Source organism: Macrosteles quadrilineatus, unplaced genomic scaffold (genome assembly GCF_028750875.1).
Source record: "Macrosteles quadrilineatus isolate MER2022 unplaced genomic scaffold, UCM_ALF_1.0 Scaffold_7__1_contigs__length_78375512, whole genome shotgun sequence".
Taxonomy (NCBI): Eukaryota; Metazoa; Arthropoda; class Insecta; order Hemiptera; family Cicadellidae; genus Macrosteles; species Macrosteles quadrilineatus.
In genome coordinates, this window is record NW_026542600.1 from 76203928 (window position 1) to 76231145 (window position 27218).

A 27218-nucleotide genomic window follows, 5' to 3' on the forward strand; every position below is an offset into this window, starting at 1 on the left:
GTTGAACCAATTTAGTTGTAGGTGAAAATAAACATAAAATTAATTTCGTATTTTCGTGTAAGACCTACTTTGATAAAAACTAATAGGATAATTTAAGACTTTCATTCACTGTTTATGTGGCTTTAGAAACCGTGACCTAAAAGTAATAGACCTAGTAAGAATGAAGCTATAACAACCTCTTTACTCTCCTCTACCAATTTTTAGGCTATGTCCGTAGAATATTGCAATTGCACACAACACCAACTCGCAGTTAAAATTAGATGTCTTAACAAACCATGTTCATCTTTCAAAACAAGATTATTGACAATAAATATTACAGTGAATGTGACTTCTGGAAAAAAATCCAATGATGACAGAAAAGACATGTGGTTAAAATAGGTTGGGCTTTATGTAGGTTCATGATCGCAGCGAGTCCTTTGGTGTTATTTTATATTAGGTAAGTTAAAGTTTAGGTTGCATTGAACCGACTTACAAATTTATGCTACCTACCAATTAACATCTTACATCCGGCGTCTTCTCCGCGATCAGCCGATCGGGGAATCGTCAATTTTCATATGCAGCAGGGTCTTCTTTCTTCAGGAGGTGAGCCGTGAGAAAGCGTGGTCAGACACAATGTCTGAGATGTAGTAGGGCCTATCAGTAAGGTATTGTTTGAGTTTTTCGTTGGTTTGGTGGTAGATTTTTTAAGTTTTGAGGCAATAGATTGAAGAAAACGGAGCCTGAATAGGTTAGGGTTTTCTTGAATTTTTAAGTCTATGCTGCGGTAGGTAAATGTTGGGTAATTCTGAGCAATTACTTGGTCAACCCCAATTTTTTTCATATATTACTACGGTCATCAGGAGGTTCTCAGAAAGCAAGAAACATATAATTCAAGCCCCGCAAGGTTAAGTTAGGTTAGGTTAAGTTAGGTTATTAATTAACCTAACCTAACCTATCCTAACCTAACCTAACGTAACGGTACTGTTACAATTGGCCTTAGAGATGTATTATTTGAGACTAAAAAAACATAATAAGTTAGGTTAGGTTAGGTTATTAATTACCTCAGTAATCGCCGGGAGGATTGTCGGAGGAACCACTAGCCATAGCCATAACGGTACTGTCACAACTGGCCTTCCGCGCGTCTCCCGCAAGCCACTGTTATCGCTTGGACTTTGAACCTTCTTATCGCTCGGCAACCTGTACGATGGCCTTGCGGGCCTTGAATTATATGTTTCTTGCTTTCTGAGAACCTCCTGATGACCGTAGTAAAATATGAAAAAAATTGGGGTTGACCAAGTAATTGCTCAGAATTACCAAATGTTGTGTTTGTTGCAGCTTTGGGTATTGTTGTCTGGCCAGGATTATGGTATCATAGATAAGTTACTGAAGGAATAGACAGTGAGGATTTTATGCTGGTTAAAAAAAAGATTTGCAGTGCTCCGAGGGTTTGAGGTGCAGTATTGTTCTCAGTGTCCTTTTTGTTGAACCAGGATGTGGTCCATGTTCTTTGCTTGAGTGGATCCCCAGGCAACAATTCCATACCGCAGATAGGAAGAAAATAGTGAGTGGTGTCCCTGAATTGCAGTATTTTCATCAGTCGCTCTAATTCTTCTAATTATGTGGTGAGCTGTAACTAATTTTTATGATTGAGTGACTCTGGTAGGCTGTTTATAAAGCCTAAATCAAAAAGTACAAGGGACCCAATATCGATCCTTGTGGGACTCCTTTCACTGTTTTCCTTAAGGATCATTTAACGCTTCCAAATGTGTTGTGCTGCTGATCTAGCCTAAGTTTAATTCAACAAATTGCTGCCTGTCATCAAGATAATTTTTTATCCAATTCAGGGCTAGGACCCGTGATATTGAACTGTCCAAGTTTCTGAAAAAATATTTCCCTGTTTAAATTTCTGAAGGTCCAAAAAGAGTGGTGGTGCGCAGCTCTTGTTTACCCACAAGTTATTAATGGTTTTGCATAAATGAGCTATTGTAGTGTTGGTACTACATGGCTATTTCTGAAACCGTGTTGGAATGGGGAAAGAAGATTCTTTTTTTAAAGGTAAGCAGTTTATTGGTTATAAATTGTACGCCAAACAGTTTAGATATTGATTAGCTGGCGGATTTGAAATTGGTCTATAATTGTTAGGTTCATGTTTGTCACCCTTCTTATAGACTGGGTAGATTTTAGCTATATTTAATTTGTCAGGCACTGTGGCTTGTTTAATGGAGGTATTGATAATATGGTGAATAGGCCTTATCATGGTGGAAGCAAGACAGTTGTGCTACTGCGCATCGTAGCCTGGTGAAGGCGTTGCGGGGCGGGGTATCGTGATGTCACCTTGGGGGCAGACAGCCTCGCGACCATATCGAGCAGTGACGCTGTTCTAATAAAATCGTAAATTTAAATAGTTGTAACCGAGAAAAAATCTTGAAACTTTGCATAGTCATGGACTATTGACATAGGATGCTTATGATTGAAATGTTATTAATTTATTTCAAATAAAAACCGTTTAATAACCGAACAAACTTTAATCCTTTTTACACTAATACAAAAAAGTTAGTCGGCTACCAAAGCACATATTTGATCAGGTTTGTCAGACGTGCGGGAAATTTTTAGGGAAAGGTTCTAATTTAACTGTAGTATCGATTAGATTTTGATATAAGAATTACTTTCTTAACTACGAAGAATTATATCAAGCGCACGCTCAGCCGAGGCCGTCGTTTATTGGATAAAAAGGCCACGTATTTATTATCTAATACACTGTAGCTCTACGTTATAAGGATGAACTTTGTATAACACATTTTCAATCAGATATAATAAGTTTTACATTAAAATGCGTTGCAACTTCTTAGTTTTTATACAAATTAACTCTCTCTATTACTTCGCTTTTTAGGGTTTCTTCTTGAACACATTCTAGCACATTAATTGAAGTTGCTTCATGTTAGGTTTCTCAGATGTTTTGAAAACTTCACTCGAATGCTTTCCTAAAATATACAGTTGCCATCCTAAACGATATTTAAAATCCATCGCAGTTGGGTGATCTTTAGAAATGCCAATTCCTCGGATATAAGACTAGAAATTCTCTAGTATGTCTTGATTAAGTTTTTGGGTCATAATATGTATATAATTTATAATTTTTTTATTATTGTGGTATTACAAGAGTGAAACAATTTTATATTTTAATCACTGAATGCTTGCTGATTATAAATATAATGTTTAATCACCAACAAATTCTAAACAGAGTTACATATTTTAGGCTATATGCTATGTTATACATTTCTTTGCGTTAAAGAGAATTTATTATTTAAACCATTATATGCAAACTTTGATTAACTTATAGTTAATCAATAACGATTTGCAACACTTTAAATGTTATTTGGCAACATTAACCCTATAACTATTACGAAATAATCTGTATTCAAACAGGAAAAAAAACATACTGAAGTCAACAGAACTACAATTTTACACATAAAAACATAAATGCAGGAATAAAAATAACACCACTACTATGTTCATAAAATTACATTATTTGTTGGATGGCATGAATAATTCATCGCAACTGACTCGACTCGCAACGTGAGCTCCGATGACGCACTCATATAACTACGCATATCTCAGGAAAGGAAATAACGCCTCTAACGGTATATAGTAAAAAAAAGTCAAATTTGAATCTTTGTCTAAAACCTTCCCGCTGGTCAGATGCTTCTAACCAAATAATACGTGATTTGGTAGCTGACTAATTTTTTCATCTTCATGTTGTTTCTTGTCTCAGGATTACTGTTTTAGATTATAAAAGGTATAATGTTACCTGGATCTGCCAAAGTAATCCAAATGCTGTCTAACGACTACGCGTTTCGAAGCAGTATAAGCTTCATCTTCAGGTCGTCAAGAACACATTTCACTCATGAGAGGTCGTCAGATAAATATAATTTTTACACATACATGGACGGAGAATAGTTACTGTAGGCCTACGAACCGCGTGCGCGCACTTAGACAGGTTAGTCATGACTGCCTGACAGGTCATGACTAACCTGTCTAAGTGCGCGCACGCGGTTCGTAGGCCTACAGTAACTATTCTCCGTCCATGTATGTGTAAAAATTATATTTATCTGACGACCTCTCATGAGTGAAATGTGTTCTTGACGACCTGAAGATGAAGCTTATACTGCTTCGAAACGCGTAGTCGTTAGACAGCATTTGGATTACTTTGGCAGATCCAGGTAACATTATACCTTTTATAATTTTTTCATGTTTAGTTTTAGTTTTAAGAAAGGCCAAGTATAAAGATCTATTTTTTTACAACATGCATCGTCCACTTATAATTGGTGTCCATGTCGAGTTTTACAATTTTTTCCAAATTCTAACTGTTCAAAATGTTTATTTTAATCAAACAGCGTCACACTGAGTTATATATGCGTGCGAGGCGGTTTGACGTCACGTCGCTATGTGCAGAACGGTCTCAATCTCGTCCGGCTGAATAGTACACCTGTCTTACTTCCGCCATGGGCCTTATCACCTCATCCTTGCAGAACCCGTGAGTCTTCTCTGTAATATCATCAAATCCAGCAGAGTTTTTAGGCTTAACCCTTCCTGGACGGCCTATAATATGTATACCGACAGAAAAATTAATATAAAATATGTTTTTTACATCTGCTTTTATAGAATCCATGGCTCTTAAGGTATGTTGTAGAACAGGTCTAACAACATACTGCGGAAAAAATAGCTCAGGCTGTCAACATAACCAAAGCTATATGGAATATAGTAAATAATGAGAGAAAAAAGAGCACTACCCAACAAAACTACATGAGCCTAATTTACAATTGCAAACTAATACATAACCCTTATCGTGTGAGCAATATTTGTAATAAGCTATATACACAGCCTACCCTGGATCATACCAACTAACCAGCTAACGACATCAAGCGGATGGAGCCTGACCCCTTTCCTATTATGTCCCCTATTATTATTATCAATGAACCTAAAAAGATGCCAAACAACCAGCAAAGTTTACTGACAATTAGGCTATACTTAAAATATTAATTCTTGCTATTAATTATAGCCTACATACCTCTGACCAGACCATCACTTAACTTACCACCAAACAAATCAATCAAAATATAATTTAATTTTGTTTCCAAAAAAGTGTATGCCCTGCACCTGTTTTTTTCCTTTATAAGAAACGTCTGTGACAATCCCTCAAATTACATTATTTTTTTAAATATTTACTCAACTGAATCATCCATCTTTTTTTACCGAAATAATCTAAATAGATTAGTTTGATACATCCTATATTGTGTGTATTTTTCTTCCAGCTAAAATTGCAAAACTTTAAAATTGAGGAAGAAATGCCAAATCAAAATTTAAATATGTACATGAATCACAAATCAGACCAGAAACAAGTTGAGTCACCAAATGCCTGGCATTCAACGGATGAAGAAAATATCCCATCAGAAGTAAAGAGAGAGAAAGAATGTAGTGAATACTTCTCTAAAGAGCCTGAACATAACAGCATTAGGGAACCTCAAAAACTAGGAATTTCATCAATAAAATATTACAAAGATCTCCCTGAAAGTGGAAATCTAGAAAGTGATTCTCAAGTAATAATTAAAAGTATTGCAAGTCATTGTCTTTTTAAACATGACATTGATCCCAGTTCAAAAGATGAAATCCAAAAGGTTGATGAAAGTAACGAAAATGTCATATTAGATGTAAAAGAGGAGTCCATAAGTAATAACTCTTGTGATGAGAGTAAATATAAGTTTGCTACTTATGATTTTGAAAATAACAGCTTTAAGGAATCTCAAGAGCAAAAAATCTTAGAAACTAAATTTGAAGAACTCTCTGAACAAGTAAAAGTAGAAGACTTGAGCCAACTTAATGTGCTTTCCACCTATGATTCCCAAACTTCGAGTGATGCCAGCCAGTGTGCAGTTAAGAATGATTTTGATTTAAACTCGCAAAGTTCCAGTAATGAAATTGCCTCACCCCCAGCACCTTCCAAAGCAAAGCTGCGAAACACAAAACGCCGGGCAGGAATTCTTTATAAAAAACTTACGAGTACAAAATTAAGTAAAGTTACCAGTAAATATTTTAGCCAAGTTCATAACAACAATAAAAAACGCTGGATACCTCCAAGATCTCCTTATGCCCTTGTACAAGAAGATTTGTTTGATAATCCTTGGCAACTTCTCATAGCGACAGTATTTTTAACCAAAACGGCAGGTAAGAAGAATTTATTTGTTGATTATATGTTGTGGAAACACCAATAAATTTGATTCCATATAAAACCTTTTGTATGGTCAGTCAAGCCACTCATTTAAAATGAAAGCTTTTTACATTATTAGCCCTCGGGGTTGAAGTAGATAATTATGATTTCTTACTTATTGTTATTTAAATTTTACAAAACAAAATTGTTTGCTCAGTTTTATGTACATTAGGATGATGTAGAGGTGCAGAGTAATAATAATTTGGAATCTCAAAATCAATTAAGCTGACAGATCAGTGTTCCTTGATAATAACAAATGTACTGTGCACTTCCTCTTCAGTGATTTTCAATACAGTATGAATTCAAAAATAAAATAGTGTACATTTATGAATACAGTGTCATTTATGGCTACAAAGTATTTGAGAAATACTCAAATTTAAACTGTACGAAACTCTTCCATATTTGTATGTACACATTCCCTACCATACATCATATACTCCATTTAATGGTCTTTTTAGCCATGTAGTAAATGTGTTTAAAGTATTCGAATCAAAAATAATAGTTTTACTGCCTGTAAATGATGAGATGTTTGTTTCAGCAAAAAGAGCTCTGCCTCAGTTACACAAATTTTTAGCACGATATCCCCGACCAGAAGATATACTAAAAGCTAACTATGAAGATATTGATGAGTACTTTAAGCCATTAGGATTAACAACTACCAGAAGCCATGTCATCATGAGATTTACTGGTAATGTATAATAATCTCAGTAATGAAGCTTCTTGTTTTAAGGGTACAAACACTAGGAAGGTGGCGTGGCATGGGGCATCGGACAAGCGACCTAGCACATAGGGCTCTCCGGTTGGCATATACACCAAACTTCAACTAGGTACTTCAAAACTAATTTGGGCTGGACCCTCTTTGGGTTACACAATTTTTTTAGTTAGCCAGAAATACATTACAATTGCATTGAAAACTGTGTATTTTTGTAACTGTAAATGGCCAAATATTGCTCCCGTGATCATGACAACACTGCAACCGTGTACTGTGAATACATTCTTCTTACTACACAAAAAACCTAAAAGATAACCAATGGTACGCTGTTAATGAAAGGAATCTCAACCATAGACTATTGGTGATTATTTCGTTTTTCGGTTCTATACAAAAAACACATACAATAATGGGTTTTTCCCAGCTATTAAAGTTTACACACTTTTACCTGTTTTCCTTGTCCAATGGGTTTAAATGCAGTAGGCCTAGTTATTGTTCTTCAACAAATTATTATAATTGTACTTAGACGTTCTTATTATCCAACACTGGTTAGTACCACTCAAAACCATTTTCATTCAAATCATGCAAATAAATGGTCAGTCTTGTAGTCAGTTTCTATAAGATTGCGTGTATGTCATCTGATGGCAGATAAATTTTGTCACTTTGATAAGTCCAGTAAACAATCAAGAGAAACCCCATTTACCTTAACCCATTAGCATACCTAAATTGCCCTACCTGATTACACATCCTATTCCTAATTTTTTGTTTCTTAGTGATTTGCAACAACCCCTACCTCAATAAACCAATACCCAACCTCAATAATACCGGAACCTCAATAAATCAAATCCCAAGGGAAATTTCGAATTATCGAGTACTTTGAATAATACTGTTTGATTTATCAAGGTTCATCCTCCCCAACATTTTATTTATAGATGTTCAATTCAGTGCAAGAAATAAACATCAGGAGAATCAATTTCCCTCTAAATACGGTTGTTTTGTACGTCACGTGCATTGTATTGGAATGGATAGAAATGCAATTATAAAATTTAATACTTTAAAATGGAAGAAGTATTAATACTGTTCAACTCCCGATTAACCGGGATAAAGTAGAGATGGGTCGGTATTTCAGTAACCAGTATTTTATAACTTTTACTGTTTAGTCAAAAGTGACTGTTACAAATCAGTATTTCAGTATTTTTGTATCTGTTACCGTACTGGTTTAAGAGCGCTGTTAGCTTGCGGTTCATTATCAAACTACTCGATTAAGCAAATAACCGATCCCAAATTATCTGCTCTTCGTACATAACCTACCAAATCACAGTGTTTTAATTCAGCTCAGTTATTGTTATTATTTTATGTAGTTTTATTAAGCTATACACCTACTAAGCAAAGTTTAAGTTTTATGTGTACAAAGCCTATTCCTAGCTAGTTTGAGTTATCTGTTTAAGCTTATCTAACGTTTCTTTAAACACTGGTTGACTGGTTTGTAATAAGGATTAAGGGTTCGGAGATATACATATATATGTATACTGTATACACTCACAGTTCTGATATTTGTATCAATTACACTGTAGTTAACTACATAAAACACTAGTGGATCCACCTGCAACCTCATAGGTATTCTACTGTACTCTCGTATTTATTACTGACGACTTGCACTTATTTTTTAATGTCAGTATTTTTAGGGGAACTGTTACCCTGTAAATCAGTATTTTGACTCAGTACATCCAGTCCTCACCCTCACGCATATTGGCCACTTTGATGAATAGGTTTCTGTGGAATTTACGTAAACAGGTTTGCCAGGAAATCTGGACTGCAGGGTTTATGGGGTGCCAAGTTTGCAAGACCCAACAATAGTAAATTCTGTCTAGTTGTTTAAGGTCTCAACTGCAAACAAAAAACTAAATTTGTGAAAATTTGTTCGTAGAATTCCAGATTCGTCAATGTCTGCAATAATTGCTTTAATATATTTGTTAATTAATGTCTACAAATGGTTACAGTTGAGTTTCTGGAGAAAGACTGGACATACCCTAGAGAGCTCTACGGCATTGGCAAGTATGGAGATGACTCGTACAGAATGTTCTGCATTAACGAGTGGCGCCAGGTATCTCCAGACGACATCCCTCTAACCAAGTATCGTAACTGGTTACTAGAAAATGCTGAGCGTCTTGGACTGGACTAACCGAAAAATTTTATCAAATGCTGTTATATGTGATCATTTTTGCGTTTATACACATTTTTTACCTTGTTAGCTTATTTTATTGTTTTACTGTTATTGTCTTATAATAAAACTGAACAGAACTTATTATTTCTCATGCACTTGACCCTAAAACCTCTATAGGTATGGTTTTTTTTAATGCATCAGTCTTACTAGTTACTAGCAATACAGTATCTGATTTTGATGTTTCAGTTATGAATGTGACATAAAACACTTACAGACTAAAACACATGTTTGTTTAGTTGTTTTTAAGTGAAGAATTAAAATTGAATAGATCATTAATGTATTTGATACCTTTCCGTTCGTACTGTCATCATTCTTTTGAGAGAACTTTTCTTTATTAATTGATGTCAAATATATAAATAACTTATGCTTTCTTAAACTTTGCACAATGGCTATTCAATGAAGTTCCAGTATCTCAACATCATACACAATTCTCAAAAAAATTAAAAACTCGTAAATGTGTTCAGTATTTTGTAAAAAAAAAGCTTTGCTGAAACTTATTGGCTGTTTAATTTAAATATAATGTAAGTAAGAGTCTGCATTTCAGTTATTAATGGTAGTACGACTAAGAATTAGCCAGAAGCAGTGTCTTATTTTTTGTGACACTATGCCATAGGACATCCCATAACATAAACACGAGTATAGGTCCTTTCTTATCACTTGAAAGAGTGCTAAATGAGCAGAGTTCTAAAAACTGTCAATTGATGCCAGTGTTAAGGAGTTCTATAGCTTTAAGGAATTAAAAGGGGACATACACATATTACATAACGCACTAAGGGGAAGGGGATGAGGTATGGCATAGCGTTACGCTGCGTTACATTGGTGTGGGGGGGAGGGGGTTGGCTCAACGTAACGCACACATACCTCTTTAAAAATGCAAAAATAATCAAATTGATATCTAAATCAGTTAATTGTATAAAAAGATACGTCCACGTTTGTCATGCTACCTTAATAACAGTAAAACTAAAAATAAATACAGAAAGTCTTTGGTTAATTTCTTCTTTGCTTTACAGCTTTGTTTTTGTAATTGTTTTCGAGTGTAAACAATTTATTATTTTTTATAAATAAAATTAGTTAAATTTTAAATGGGATAATTTATTTTGTTGTTTTGTTATATTATTAGTAACAATCTTGTTTGTTTGTTTGTATCAATTTTGATTTGATTATAAAATGGTTACTACACAAAAGTCATTACAAGTTTAATGATGTATTTAAATCCATATTCCACTAGTAAAATTATGCTTATTCTGTAATTAAACTACTACGATCAGGTATTGTAACGCAAGGGGGTAGGGGGTTGCTCAAGCGTTAAGATGCGTTACATGGGGGAGGGGGGGGGTTTAAAATTACGAAAAAGTGTGCTACGTTACGTAATATGTTTATGGCCCCAAAGGTAATTAATAAAATAATATTGAATAAGGGGAATGAAATAGTTTAGAAGAACATGTAATATCAAAACATTTATTCTAGAACCTTCACTTGATTGATATCTTACTTAAAATACTATGGGGAGTTGCAAAAGGATTTTAGAAACACAACACTTGATTTTTCAGCATATTTAAGAACCTTATAAGATTTACATTTATGAATTAAAGTCACACAAATAACTTTAAATACATATCCAATATCCATTCATAAGTTTAAAAAGTCCTAAGGTAAGAAACCTTTTTCTTGTTAAAAGTGTTTAATACATATTTTTACACAATCATGTTCTTACCAAAGAATAAAGGTGAAAAATTGTTTTCATCGATCTATGGTTTGGTCATAAATGTTCAGTGTTCATGAGCACTTAGCAAAAGTAAATTATTAATGACTACACTCATGTCACGTAAATAAAACAACATACCAATTAAATTACTGTGTAGAATCCCAAAAACTTATGCAAATTTTAACATGATTGAAGAAAACTGACAGCAACTGATTTTCTAAAATAATAGAATTGTGTAAACGCTTGCTGTCAAGTAATTATAAGGACTTTAAGTTACAGGGTGACTGCACCAGTGAAATGACCGCTTCGTATAAAAAACATCATGTTAAGCTTTTTGTGTTACTTAGTCAATCACAAACGGTCTTAGTCAAAGTACTTTGGAGCCTGGTTGTAATCTACTCTGTAGCTGGTGAAAAATAAAGTGTCAATCATCCTTTTACAACACAAATAAAATTAAGTGTTCCAACCAGTTCATCTTCAAGCTTCCCACAATATTGTCTCGTACAAACAAGATTGGTTGTATTTGTCATGGTTCTTTGATTTTGTATGGAAACTGCAATGTATTATATTTGATTCACAGTAAACATGTTAAGGTATAATTCTCTACTCATTTCAAGAGCAAAATCCTAACCAACAATTATTTGAACAGTCAGTCATTTACTGGATCACAACTTTGGGTATAACCAGTTTTGGCCTTGTACTAGATTTGGACCAATTTTCTTTCAAACGTTTAGAAATAATGTTTTTGGTGGATTAATTGGTTAATAGAAAACATCTTGAATTGGTTATTTTTATTACATACAGAGTGTCAGTCTTCAATGAAAGAATCTCCAACAGGTTATTATTAGAAAAGGAGAGAGGTTAATACCATTTTTAAATGCTGTACAACAGGCAGCCATTCACTGGTCTAATTTATTTATGTGCGATAAACTGTATTTTTCAACACCCAGTTTGACGATAATACACCAAGTTTTATCATTGCAAAGTAAAGGAGAATATGGGCAATACATTTAAACATTTCTTTACACTCAAGCTTAACAGTGTGTCTTCCATGTCAAATACAAATGGAAACTCAAGCTTTAACGGTCATCCACTGGTGCACTCACCTACTCGACTTAGAAGACAACAATATACAGTGCCTACCCACTAATGCCGGGTTACTGAGCATCGTCCAGGAATAGCTGTTGCTAAATAGGTAATTCCGATAACAAATGAGTCAAATGGGCTAATAATAGGCAACAGACCATTTAAATGAGTAGCATCGTTCTCAAACGCCTGCAAGAAACTCTGACAAACGCATCCAGCATGTTCACGTAGATCAGTGAATGTGCAGAATTATCAAATGCTGGATTAGCGGGCTTTAATTGTTATTTGTTAAAGCGACAATTTGCACAAAACTGTCGGGTAGCAAAGTTCAACTGATTAGTAATATAAAAGGGTATGTTTTGTTTTGAAAGAGAGCTGACTTTTATGTTAGTGTTAAATAGCTAGTTTTAGACAAAACAGGTTTTTGCATTGAGAGGAGGGCTTACATGGTCCCACTTCATAACATTATTAAGGTCTTCAATTTGTTGTCCTTTTTATTGTTTATTTGTTTAATCAGTTTAATTTCCAAGAAGCCTGTATCATTTGAGAGTTTTGGAACATTTAACAGGAAAAATCAATGTGTGATTGCTTAACAAAAGAACCTACTGGAGCATTTAACATTTTCATATTCATTAATTAGTTTGTTCTCATTGTAGATAGGCATATACAGGGGCTAAGATTGTAATAATAATGTGATATTTAATGCAAAAAATGTTTCCATTCGTTTGGGATTCTACTATATTGAAAACCGTTATGTTTGAAACAGACTTAATAAAAATAAAACTTATTTTTAAAACATTATTCAAAACAATTTAGAGAATTTTAATTTGAACTAAAAGGATCAAATAATAAGGTGTCATAAGCATATGCCACATTAACAGAACAATTGAAACCATTTTAGTGTTTTAAATGATTAAATATAATTGTGTACCAAAATTGAAATGCTAGGCATTCCTGTTTGATTGGGTGAATTCAGAGTTCAATACATGATAATTTTAACACGGTAGGAAATAAAGGACAAACATTTGGTTACAAATAGCTTTCATCCAATGATTGATTATGTATAACTCAAAATAGGCCAGCATATTTATCCTCATTTCCTTCAGAAAACTCAAACAAGCCACATGGTGCTATAAAAGATTTAAAATACACAAGCAAGGATAGACTAAATCCTTTAAAATCATCCCACAGAAGAGAAAGCTTGGAAAATGAAAGACTTTGGTTATAAACATAGATCTTGAATCAATATAAAAACTGTATATAATCAATGTAGTATAATGTTATAACAATTTAAAATATATTATTATATGCAAGGAAATAAAAACATAATCCGATATACATATATAAGTCATATATATAAATTCCAGGAAATCTACAAAGGGTAACCACTATCTAGCTAGATACTTAAAAATAAATAAATAAATAAAACGTATAAGGTAAATCAGGAATATTTCAAACAAAATATAAATCCAATTACACCTTCGAATCCTCTTATGCCAAAGTTTCTGAAACCACGATTACTTGGGATTACATGGAAATATCTATACAAATTAGTGCAGTGATTCTGAAACTAAGGATTTAACTTTGATAAAGTATTCAAAGTAACAGTTAACATAAAAAAACTAAATGCTAAAATACAAAAAAAGTTTTATAACAAGTACTAATATGAATGTACAGAAATGAATTTCACTACAGCAAGAAAAAATGAAGCAATGTACTAAACAGTCAGAAGTGAAAAGTGTAAAATTAAATTAAAATTAAGTTAAGATTAAAAAAATAAAATTTGTAAAACAACCAACAAGAAGTGTATGCTTTATTATGGCTGACATAATATTGCAATTTCACTAAAAGAAAAAGAGTATTCTATTTTTTTACCTTGTACTAGTGTAATAATATGTCACTAAATAATATATTATGCAACTAAAACTTCTCTTTCACAAGACAATTTAATCAATTTATACATATTCTCACAGCAGTGGCTTCTTACTTAATATTACATTTTATTATGTGATGTAAATGTGTACTTTTAATTATGTGAGGAAATGCACATTTATTCCAGTCAATCTTAGTAAATTTTATACAACAACCCCTATTATCACTTATCATCCCTTTGATATGGTTGTTAATCTATAGAAAAAGATCTTCAGAACATAATAAGAATACAAATTATTTGCAATGATTTGGAATTTTAAAATTGAACAACAAACAATAATGTTTTTTGTTACTCTCAAGGCTTTTTTTCAAATTTTACTACATTTTGTTAGCTTTACCTTATTTTGTAACCAGCACATAATAAATAAATTACAATAAAATTCAGAACACTTTTCAGAGGATCTTTTTCTGTTCTAGGGATTCTATGAACATTTTTATCAAACTAACATTTTTAATCTTTGTAGTTTGATTTTTCAACTAAAACAAAATATACATTATTTATATAGACGGATTTAAAAACAAAGCTTTAACTAGAGAAATATACAAAATACAGCAACAAACTAAACTTTGAGTTAATTTTATCATGGTAAATGTTTTTTTCTTAATTAAGGGTTAGTTTCTTAGAGAAGAAAATCTACAATCGAGATCAGACTAAAACTTAAAATGAGAGGAGATTTCTTCACATCCCAGCAATAAAATTATATTTAACTGATCCATATTTACTTACATCTAACTACAGTATACTCGGCTCACTTAGCTGATAAATAAAATAATCCTGGGCCAACAATCAAAGTTACACGTCAACAATAAGAAGGCAGACTACCAGAGACAAAATAAATATGTTTATCTATTATAATAAAAATTTAACTAAACACAACCTATAACTCTTTTTGAAGTACATTCAATAAAATACTTCTTGTTGATAATAAATTTACTAGTGACGATAAAACTTGTGCATCGTAAAATATGTAACCAAATAACAAAACTTGTGCCTTCTTAATGTTAAGTGTATGAAATCTTTTCACTTAGTAATTCTTAACCGAAGGAACTTAAATGTTACTTAATATGTTAAATATTATGTCCAGATTGAAATAATAATTAATCATTGGTAAAATAGTTTTGAGTAGGGCTCCTTGATGCTAGTCCATTGGTTTCTCATTGATGTAAATTTAAATTTGCCTGCAATTTAGTCGGTAAAAAGTACAAAACATTACAGCAACATTTGATAAAAGATACAACATTAAATAGTTACGGTCAGATTTATCGAGGTTTTACATATACAACCTCATTAATTTTTATCACAATAATCATAAAAATATATAAATTTAAGTTTTAAGCAAATAAAAATTACTTCCGAGATCCCAAAATAATACTTTAAGGTAGGGAAAGTACAACATAATTATGAATACGTTTACTATCAGTTATAAATAAAGACAATTTCTATGAAAGACAATAGAGCAATACTGATTCAATGTTGAATTATGCCAACAATGATAGAGATATCTTTTATATGAATATCACTTTGTACGCATCTAGGAACCCTTCTCAGAAGAAGTAGCTCATCTCCCGCTACACTGGGAAGATCTATACAATACAGTTAGAGGGGAATGTGAGGAGACGTGGGGATGGACGAGGAGGTAAGGGAAGGGATGTAGAGCAGGGGATTGGGGGAAGCAAGCCGTCCAGAGCCGGTGGGTGTTATTGCATGAAATAATCCGGATGGTCGGAGTCTTTTTCAAACCTCTTGGCTTCTTCTTGCATACTTTCCTTAATTTTGAGAATGGCGGCTGATTCGGTTTGGTCCTGTAAGAAAAACAAAGTGTGTTTGTTTTCTCACTAAAATGAATCCACTCATATCACTCTTGTGAGAAGAGTGTACATCATGAAAGTTTAAAATAGCGGTACGAGAATGATTTTTGAAAGGGTTGTTTAAAAAAAGCAAGAAGAAAGAGCATTATGTCATGCAATACACCCTTCTAACATGAGTGAGATGGTAAAACTCATACTAATTAATTGCTTATCCTAGCACAAATAAAACCAGAAATCCACCCTATAAGTTATTTCATGTTGAAATAATAAACAATTATATTTGAGTGTACAAGTTTCATAGAAATGGACTTTTAAAGCAGCAAGTCACAACCTCGGTAACATTTCTGAGCAACTCTGAGTGAGCTTGTCATGTTAAACACATGGAAAATTACTTACATGCTATAAATTCCTATTACTTAACCCTAATTTGTCTGGATTAATAAATATTTAAAATTCAAGATTTGGATAAAGATATAAAAATCGTCTGTATAAATCATTTACGATAGTCAGTTAAGGTCAGTCTGTAAGATTTATTTCTCATGACAATATAACATGACAGTTGAAGGTCAAAACATACAACATTATGGACAATTTAACAAAAATTGATTCGGTCAAGCCAGAAAAAATGTGATAGTATTCAGTTTTTATAACATACCTACGCTATTCTGAATAAAGGTATATACAATTATGCACAATTTGTGATATTTAAATGCAAATTAAAAAAAAATATATATTGTTTGGTATTAGAGGTGTGAGAGCCTGACATTTTTCATCGAGATAAGCTTCTGGAAAAAGCTTTAGACCTATCGCACACGAGAGACTTTTTGTCGGCCGACTGTCTGGCTGGAGAATCGATAAGTCGTCAAGACTGTTTGGTCATTGACTGCACCCACCACGTCTTTCAAGTGTCAAAAGGATGGATAGGACAGAAACCGCTATCATATGTGTGTTACTGATCAGATTTTGTGCAAGAAAATACTGGATGCATCCAATTTATAGTCTGAGAACCTTGAAAGGCCAGTTGTACCTCTTTTTCTCGGATTTGAGGAAATATCCAGACAAATTTTCCATGTACTCACGAATGAGTGTTGATAGTTTTGACGAATTGTTAATACTAATGGGTCCAGTAATAACCCACCATAATAATGTCGCAGCCATAACGCACTTGACTGCCTGCGTAGCCCACACACACAAAACTCTGTCAGACTGACAGACTTTTTAGTCGTCAGTGTGCGTGTTTAAACTTGTCTCTATGCCTTTATCAATATGACAAGACAGTTGAGTCGGGGAGCAGTCGGCGGGCAAATCGGTCAGCCCCAAAATGCCCCGACTGTCTGGCTGCGGTCGGCCTGTGTGTGCGCTCAGATTTACCACTATGGGGCCGATTTTGGCAAAATAGTGGGCCGACAAAAAGTCTCTCGTGTGCGGTAGAGGCAAGCTTTTTAATGTTATTATCTTGACTCATCCCACTTTTTCAGGAAATATTTATCTCATCATGTACAACATAATTGTTTCCCGGGATTACGGCAAACTCCTAAACATCTCTCATGGATGAGTAGATAAATAAAATAGAAGTATTAAATCGTATTCTGCAGTCGTAGGGATATCATCATTGTCCCGCGCAATCAAGACTAAAAGCGTGAATTTGTTGACTGCGTAATCTTCCCAGACACGATCTAAAATCTAGATAGTACAGTTTAGCTCAAACTCAATTTTCTGACTTGGTGAGTTCAGCTTTTGGGCTAGGCTCAGCTTGGGTCTCGCATACCTTTATTTGGTACATAAACTTTGAACTTTTTAAAAGCTGCATTCAATACAATACAATATATTAGAAAACTTTGATCTGTGTGCATGTCTAAACCTGTCATACTGTTAAAAGTATTTTTAAAGTCAATTAAGCTCATTTTACTTTCCTTCAAAGTTTTCTCGACACATAAATTTGATCAATAAGAGTAAATTTTAAATATATTGTTAAAAATAAGTTGGCAACAATAAATTGGCTAGCTACTGCATTTACAAACATCATCAAGTATATTTGTAACGACAATTTGAGGCACAATTTGAGTAGATTGTAGTTGTAAAAAAATTACAATATTAAAATGGGCAGGATAAAAGTTCATGTGAAAACCGACATACAAACTAAAATTTTTAAATCATTATCAAAATTTTGTTATAAATACAAAAATGTAAATAGAAACAATTATTTAATATTAAAACCAAATAGATCAGAATTTACTAAAATTAGTTTTAAGTGACCATAATTCAGATGATCATGTCAACAATCATAGAAATTTGGCAAGACACCTGACATTTAATTATTAACTATGATGATATTTACAAATCAATAAGCAGTAACAGTTTTTTGTTGTGTTTTTTGTTTTAACAGTAACGTTCGGTAAATGAAGACAATTCAGAAAAACCATAAACTGACAGAGTGAAGAAAACGTTATTGCTTAAGATATGTAATGCGGATTACAACATTATCAATCAAACTACCTCTGAATGGCATAATGTGAAAATGAAGCTCCAGGATCAAAATCTTACAATCTTGGTGATAGATGGACCATCACAATGCATGATTACAATCTAATAGAATTTAATATGTACAGAACATACATATAAACAACAAACATGCATAATGAAATATTATACTTTTAGTGTATTGAGCCAAAGATCTATGAACATTATTAGCAACATCGTGGTTATGATTTATTTTTACCTAAGATGTTTATCCATATAGAATAAAATTAGTTTGCATGTTAAAATCCTAACATTTTAGGATAGCAGTTATCACTTAAATTTTGGATGCAAAATTTTCCCTACAATGGCTTTGACAGCTACTGCATTAATTGTTGAAAGGTTATACAACAGATAGAATTAACAATTAAAGCCTTTTTTTACAACTAATATCATGTTTAATGGAGGTAATTTGTAGCTCTTTGAGTGATTGCCAGGATTTGATGTACTTTAAAGTAGAAATGATACTTTGGAAAATACAATTGTTTTATAAGGTTTATTTTCTTCACAGACAGTAATCATTTTTCCAAATCTTTCACAGAGTATCACTATAGTTACCAGTCCTCTTTAGGGAGTTTGGGTGAAAAATATCCGGACGTCATACTTACATTCTCACCGGGGCCGAACCCCCCGAGATTGTAGTCTCCCATACCGCTGCCACTGTCCTCACGGGGAGTGCCGGGGCCACCATTGGCTGGCGAGTTCTTCATTCCGTCGATCCCATCACCGTTCATGGGATGGGGGCCCATCGTGGTAGGTCCCATCGGCCCCAAAGATCCGCTCTCTGGTCCTCCACTCATAGGAAAATCCTGGACAGTAAATTTTGTCAACTTAATGGGACAACCTAGTTGCTATTGTCAACCTGGTTTTGCAAGCGACAACTTGTATAGGCACTACCAAACATTGTGTTAGTTTAAGATTTTTTACCACCAGTAAATAGGTGTTTGGATGGATTAACTTATTTCTATTGTTCTGTACATCAGCAGATACTAATATTTAAAAAGAATTCTATACTAGCTACAGCTACGCGTAAGTAAATTTTACTCCAAAATAGAAGTTGATTTAGTGTTTTATTTCCGTAAAAACACACATGATAATAAACCATCTTGTATGTATAATAAGTTACTTTTTTCTGTTATTATTCAAATGTTATGAACTGCTAGATTCTTTATACATAGTCTCTGGAATTTGTGGCAGTAGTCAGTGGTCAATTTGTCTCGCACGGGCAAATAGGCTCATTGTGGTTTTTGACCATTAGCAATAATTGAAAAGACGATTTTTACTCTAAATAATAATAATGATCATGTATTTCCAATTTACAAATCAGGGTGTATAATGTTTTTTTCAAAGTGAAATTCCAGGTTTTCCCTGGTTTTTCAAAGTTTTCCAGGTTCCTGTGTGAATGTTTACTATACCATGTAAACTATAACCAATTTATGACTTGCAGCTTCAAAATACATCATATTTGTATATTTCTAATTGTTCCAAAGTTCAGTGAACTAGTGTTGAAAAAATAATAATCCTTCCTTACTATAGTAATCATTTTCATTATCATTATCACTTAGGGCCATGAAAACATCGTCTATCTCAATAGCAGGAAAATCCTGAATATTATCTTCATTGTTCATGAAAACATTATCGGCAGAAAAATCCTGGACGTATCCCTTGGTTTGCAGACATTATCGTCGTCTCTCAGGGTCACATTATTATCGTTAACCGCGATCGCGGCAAAATCCAAGGCACCTCAGGTGGTATGTAGACATCATTGTCGTCTCCAGCAGTCACGGAAACGTCATCATAGTCTTCAGCTATCGCGGCTAAATTCTGGTCACCTTCCGCGATTTGTAGACTTAACATTGTCTCCCATGGTCTCGGAAACGTCATCACAGTCTTCAACAATCGGGGCGAATTGCAGACACGTTTTATGATTGCAATCTTCTACCGGGGATAAAACAAAAATCCCAGACTCGCTCCAAAAATCCCAGCATTTTCCCGTTTTTTTTCAGGTCCCTTAAAATTCATGGTTTTTTCCCCGGTTCTCCCGGTTGGTATACACCCTGACAAATGTAATGTAGAATATATTTCTTTTGGAAACAGTTATTTTTAGTAGTAAATTCCTTAAACAGGGTGTCCACAGAAAATTTGTCATTAATTTCCATGACTTTCCATGACCATTTGCCATTGATTTCCATAACTCACGAACTTTACTCGAAAATTATAATATAACATACACACACGAATAATACTGCCTAGACAAGTTATTTCACAGAAAATACTGAAATATGCATTAACAGATAACAATGGAGTACAATAAATAAAACAATGAAATAATATAAACCCAATACTCATAAAGTAATACAACTGTAATAAATTGAATTGTCGTACATTTGTGAAAAATCCTGAAAAATGCTACAATAGTCGGGGTTACAGACGACTAGACCATTGAAAAGTCCCCTCAAATCCATCCATCATTGGAGATTTCCATTACTTTCCATGACTTTCAATGACCAGAATTTTTTTCCATGACCATCCCTGACTTTCCAGAATGTGGACACCCTGTTAAACTAGTAGGCCTAGTCTTGTTGGAAGAAGGAATTACCTGGTATCACACTCAAACATACTGTTTAAATTTCACAATGAAATGGAATCAACATTTTTGGTTTCAAAAACGGTTTCAAGGCTAAATGTCTAGAGTGATGCGGATTGGGGCTGCCTTACATTCCAGAAATTGTGAACTTTGGAACCTCCTAGCTTACGCATACTTGCCCAGATATTTGTGGAACAATATGAAAAGAGGGACTCATATTCTAATTTTCAAATAAATTGAGTTTAATCTACTTGGGTACAGGAATAAAAAGGTATTCTTGAAAATCATTTTATGGTAGGCACAGTTTTCAAAATAAGTAATTTTTAAATTTTCATAGATAACATATAGCTAATTATGGGCAAAATGTAGTTTAGCTTCTTTTTAATACACTGATTCAATGGGTAGAAAGTTAATAGAACCGCTCATTACTTGAATAATAGGACATGTAGATTGAGGGATGTAAAGACCTCTTAGATGTATTACAGTTCTAAAGTGTAATTCTGGCTAACAATCAAAGGATTAGTTCTTTAAATTTAAGAGTGAGAAGTAATAAAATTGACTTTCAAACTCATTTTGTACAATGGGATTTAACCTATTATTATACTGTTAATCTAACATCTTCTAAAGAGGACTTTCTTTTCAGACTATTTTATTTGAGATTTTGAAGTTTAATAAAATAACTTTATTGTCAATAACATACCCCAGGCATATTGCCTCCAGGAACAGGCTTCATCATAGTATACATGTTGTCTCCCCCTGAGTTTGACGAATCTGCAAGTAAATTATACAAGTGAACCCTTCGGTCTCATGTTAAGCTAAACAACCAAAAGTAAAAAATAAAATAAAAAACAGTATAAAACTGATAATAAAACTCTAGGTTTGTATGATCACATTTTTTGACTGGGAATACCTGATTACTACAGTAAATCAGTAAATTACAGTGTCCGCCGAAGATTATTACGATTTTGCTGTGACAACAGAAAATGTTCTCGATTCCGACATTACATATGATATGACCATTACAAACAAGCTTCATATGTTTGTACAAAATAATCAATGAAAATAGTTTTTTTTTTACAATAAAAAGATTGAAAACAATCCATACAAGGGATATATTCTGAATGTTTTATAATAAAAACTGAATAATAAATTTTGAATTTGTTGATTTTTGTAAATATTCATTTTCTTGCAATTTATTAAAAGGCGATAAGGTGAAGGTGATAAGGGACACCTTCACTAAAAATAACATTTAAATTTAGTAGTAATGACTTCAATAACATTTTTACTGCAAAATATAGTTTTAACTATTTCTAAAAATGTAAAAAACCTTAAATTTTGTTAATTAATAACTGCTGTTTGTAGTTTTTTTTACAGTGTTGAAACAAAACTTAAGGTTGGTTACATATGATAAGTGGTGCATCAATTATAAATGCATCTCAACCATAAACTGCAACAAGCAGCAAGCAGTAAGCATTCCTTTGTTTAGTTGATACTTTTCTTATGTTATGACACTTAGGTACCAAAGGTCTGATGCATTAGTTTTAAAATGGAACGATGAAACTATAATTTTTTACTAAAACCTGGAGTGGAGGTTAAGTAAAATCATGTTAATTCCTTAATATACACTTTAATACACAAGCCAAAATCTACAAGTAGTTCTTTCGATTTGTGGTAGATGTGTTCTATAAAAGTGCCGTTTAAAGTGTAACTGCATAATGTGAGGACAATTTACCAACTAAATAGCTAATTAACAAAGTACAAGGGTTGTCTGTAAGTTTAACATAAAACTTCCGTCAGAGCCGAGCGAGCCAGTACAAATCTGAGACCAACGTCATGTTCCTTACTTCATCATTGTCCAATGGTCTAATGGGATTATTAGTCTCATCATAGTATTCCAAAATGTTGTAAATAGTTATTTGTGTAAGTAGTGGGCAAAGTGGCAATTTGCTGCACACAAGAGCAATGGAATGATCTCGAGTGCAGCAAAGGCCTTTTGCACTTGTGTTACACATTATACAGGGTGACAAAAAAGTCTGGAAACGGTTTAATATCTTTTAGCTAAATCCATTAGCAAATTCAAACCTTTCACATCAACTTACATGTATAAAAACTACTTTTTCCAAGAATTATCATTTTTTTACCTCTACCAGGGGACGACCCATGAGGAGTAGGTACATAATCTTTAATGTAAGCATAGGTTGATATGCACATCATTTTAAAGGTCTGGTCAAGTGGAGTTCATTGCCGGAAACCGCGTCAAAAAAGGTTCATCCGTTACAAAATGGCGGCTGTCCAAAGTTCTTGTTGAATATACCTGCACAGGCCTTACTATTGGTAAATACTCGTATTAAACATAAGCTTGAGAGCTGAAACTATATTTTAAAGTCAACTAGCTCATAGACTAATATTATTCAATCTTCAAAACAAATTTAAACGGGTTTCAGATTTCCCGGCTAATGTTGAATATGAGTATTTACCAAGAACTTTGGACAGCCGACATTTTGTAACGGATGAACCTTTTTTGATGCGGTTTCCGGCAATGAACTCCACTTGACCAGACCTTTAAAATGATGTGCATATCAACCTATGCTTACATTAAAGATTATGTACCAAGGAAGCCAACTTTGTCGGGTGACTGTAGGAAAAGAAAATTTACACTCCCGCCAAGTATGAATCATGGTCTGTGATCATGTCTCTAAGGGAGTCCACCCGTGTTGATTACTGCTGCCTGTTGACATATACTAACTGCCCGTGCGTGAAACGTATCCAGCAAAGCAAGGTGTGAGCCGGTACAGTACAAAGGTGAACTGTACTGATAAAATGTTTACAGCAGTGACCAGGATCGAACTCAAGACATTGCTGCCTTGGGCCCAAAGTCCGTGACGCTACCGACTGAGCCACCAACTCACCTTTAAATAGTAAAGAATGTGAATTCTTAAATGGATTCATGCCCAACGAAATATGTTCAACACATTAGAGTGTGTTCATCAGTTTCCAACAAGACAGTGATTGAAAGGAAACTTTGCTTGCTGATCGGCATTGCTGGCCGCAGACCTTGGAAGTCTTTTACAGACGTTTCCTTACAGTTATTAGTTTGACAATCCTTGTTGTTCAGTCATACCGTGATCCAAAAGCACATTTCTCCTAACTTAAGTCATATTGCATCAAATGAGACAACGAGGGAAAGCACCAAAAATTATCTCACCATCATACTTGTAGGTTAAAAGTAAAAATGAAAATGTTGTTTCTCTGCGAAAACTGATTTTTGAAGGTTGGTATGGTAACTTAACGTTTTACCAGCCCGTCGCAGTGATCATCTATCGTGTATGTAGGGAAGGCAGTTAAAGATTAAGGTCCCTCCACGTCTCCTAACAACAGAATAGCTAGGGACCGGTTGCTCTGAAGAAGCGTGAATCCAACTCTACTCTAACAAGTTATATAAGTAAACGTAATTTGTAGGTTTTTAGGTTAAAGTTTAGAATTGCAAGTAGTCCAAACACGGCAGTTTTCTCAATCGGTTGGATTTTTCTTTTTTAGTATACAAGAATTCATAATAGCCAAAGTAATATTATATAAAAAAATATGATTTCCATACCATAGATTTTCATTGTGGCTACAGAACTTCTAGAAAAAAATCGATACTTTCGAGTCCGGTCAGATCAACTGCTGGCCAGAGGGATCGGAAATTGACGATTTCATCAGGATTGTGGGTGAGGTTTTACGTAATCTTTTAAGAAGTTAACGATTTCATCATGATCGCAGAAGATGGCCAAGATTTCGTCATAACCATAGAAGATGCTCTTGATTTTGTTGTGACTGTGGGAGATGTTCACGATTTTGGTGTTAATGTGGAAGACGTTATAATTAATACAGTGTTCTCGATTTCCCCATAAATGCAGGAGATATTCTCGATTTTACTTTAACCCTGAACGATGTTCATGATTTTGCTGTGATCACTGAAGGTGTTTTCAAAGTATTTTTTTTCACGGTACTTTTCAAAGAATCTTCTGGGGGATACCCCCGGACCCACCTTGTGATGGGTGTCTACTGTATTCCCAGACCCCCGGTTCAGCCCTCGCTCACAAAGTGGTACTAATCCGCAACTCCAGACACCATGGAAATCATTGAGCAAATAGTTAAGACCACCTCAACCCCTTGCAAAAATGTTCTTTTCTACATTGAAACACTTGGCTCCACTCATGTCCATCATAATTCGATGGACTCAAAATAATGGTTGACAACTGAGACAACATAAAATCTAATTAGAGAATGTGATTCATCCTCAGTGGGAGTTTCTTTTTTCTGTTATAACCTTTTTAAATATCGGTACCAAGACAAAATTAATCCCATAGGGGTGGGTATCGGCTGCAATTGAAATGAATTAAGTAAGGAAACAATTTAACAAAATAAAAAGAAATAATAGTAATGGTAATGGTTTTATAATGGTTGTAGGTTTGATGTCGTCGTCGGTTGGCTTGCTTTATTGTCCTATTTTTTACATATGTAGGTTATCAGGTTATTAATGTTGGTCTCAAATTTAAACTAAGTAGCTTGGCCTCAGCGGGAGGTAGATGGCGACCTTAATTTACGGACAATCCTCGTACTTCTAACTGTAATATGGATTTTGACTTTTCCATGTTTTCATTGGCACCTGTAATAGCAGCTGTTGTTGCTAAGGAATCTACCACCGCAGTCAATATTTAACCACAACATACATTTATTATTTGTCAAGCAATTCCAATAGGAAAATATATTTTATATTATATTATTTTATATTATTACTAGGACTGTTTCAGTTAGAACTTTTAAATAGCTGGAAAGGACAGATGCACCACTCTGCAGGTATAATGACAACAAAGAAATGCTTATCACTGCTACAAGTGTTACAGCAACCTGAAAATAAATATTCTTTACTTTTAGGTCAACTTTTACACACCAACCATCTTGGCTAAAAAATGTATAAAACTAAATAACTAATCAACAGGTGATACTACAAATTGTCGCTGCACTTCTGGATCTTCTAAACACCACATGCAAATCTGAACATTGTCACTTTAAGATCACAACTATAAACAACAACAAAGCTATTACCAAATACAAATACCAAACTAACAGAACCACTCAACCTGAGAAAAACTAACAATACGAGTCCAAATTAATAATGATATTCCACATTAAATGACATTGTTATTTCTCAAACAAACCCAAATCCACCACAGACTGAAACAATCGACGAGCCCATGCTTATGATAAAAAAGCTGAGAAAGCTAAGCTAACTTATTCTAGAGTTACCTAGTTTACAGTTATTCAAATATATCATCTTCTACCTTTGTAGCATTGTATGTTACCTTTAATAAAATACTGCATGCACTTTTTAATGTTTCCTCTATAAATAAAAGCATTAAGGATGTAAAAGGGAAAGGTTTGTGGGAAATTGTATTAAAATGTTAATGGAAACTGGTTATATAATTGGTAATGGAGATAAATAAAATTATATGAATAAACTCCTAAATTATCTCAATTATATTTATTTAGCTGTGGTAGCACAATGAATAGGAATACAAATAATTTAGGTTTTCAATTTAATTGGAGCTGTCACAAATTCACAATTACAAAGAATTTATTGGAGAGGTATATGTGCTAAAGATTTGGACAATAGGTCGTTTGAGACACTGAAATACAGTCCATTTAATGGAAGGCAGTCATTATCATTCATAATTATAAAAAAACTTGAGAAATTTAAGAAAATCACACTACTTACTTTATTTTTGTAATACTAAACTTTTGACAGGATTAGGCCTAAGTCTCTACTTATTGAATGTATCATTTATTTCCTGAAGTAGAAATAAGGTTGATTGAAGAGCAGGTATTATACTTAAATAAGTTCAATTTAGTAAAAACTTATTTACATAGCTGAATAATTACTTTTACAAAAACTGTAAAAATTACCACCAATTAGTAGATTTTATCTAATTTTTCTTAACGGTCTCTTTATTAATTAATGACTCTAAAGCATCTCAAATGTCAACTTTTTTTTTAAGAGGTTGGCGGCCTCTTTTAACCTTGCATTTGCCCGTCCACATAGACTAAGCGCCCGTGCGTGGATCGTTAACAGCAAAGCAAGGAGTGAGCCGGTACAGTACAAAGGTGAACTGTACTGATAAAATGTTATCGGCAGTGACCAGGATCCGAACCCACGACATCGCTGCCTTGGGCCCGAAGTCCGCGACGCTACCGACTCACTAAAATAGTTGTAGTTAATAGTACTTTAAAATAGTTGTTAGTATTTTGAGTTGAACGTTTAAGTAACAAAAATTATGACACACATAATTACATGCTGATGCAAGCATAAAAGTTTTTAACACTTATACTTCATTTCATGTTGAGGTCAATCAAAAAAAGGGACTT

The 27218-nt window shown here is 33.7% G+C and overlaps 2 protein-coding genes across 8 annotated transcripts in view; one reads left to right on the plus strand and one right to left on the minus strand.

Moving 5' to 3' along the window:
• LOC128998250 (methyl-CpG-binding domain protein 4-like) lies at positions 1 to 9255 on the plus strand. Of its 4 annotated transcripts, XM_054424300.1 has the most exons (5): positions 1475 to 1601; positions 1824 to 2034; positions 5289 to 6198; positions 6780 to 6929; positions 8951 to 9255. In XM_054424300.1, the coding sequence occupies exons 2-5, from the start codon at positions 1981 to 1983 to the stop codon at positions 9130 to 9132; spliced, it is 1296 nt and encodes a 431-aa protein (XP_054280275.1). In that variant the 5' UTR covers positions 1475 to 1601; positions 1824 to 1980; the 3' UTR covers positions 9133 to 9255. The 4 variants fall into 4 exon arrangements, with proteins under 4 accessions (XP_054280276.1, XP_054280278.1, XP_054280277.1 ...); XM_054424301.1 differs by lacking the exons at positions 1475 to 1601; positions 1824 to 2034 and adding an exon at positions 1 to 436; XM_054424303.1 differs by lacking the exons at positions 1475 to 1601; positions 1824 to 2034 and adding an exon at positions 12 to 57.
• Positions 9256 to 10712: 1457 nt separating this feature from the next.
• Positions 10713 to 27218, minus strand: part of LOC128998005 (single-stranded DNA-binding protein 3-like) — a 47613-nt gene continuing 31107 nt past the window's right edge. For all 4 annotated transcript variants that reach the window (XM_054423921.1, XM_054423919.1, XM_054423920.1 and 1 more), the window contains 3 exons: positions 21511 to 21581; positions 18832 to 19032; positions 10713 to 15700 (listed from right to left, as the gene is read on the minus strand). In XM_054423921.1, the coding sequence (XP_054279896.1) occupies positions 15596 to 15700; positions 18832 to 19032; positions 21511 to 21581 (377 nt within the window). In that variant the 3' untranslated portion in view covers positions 10713 to 15595. The remainder of the gene's footprint in view (positions 15701 to 18831; positions 19033 to 21510; positions 21582 to 27218) is intronic.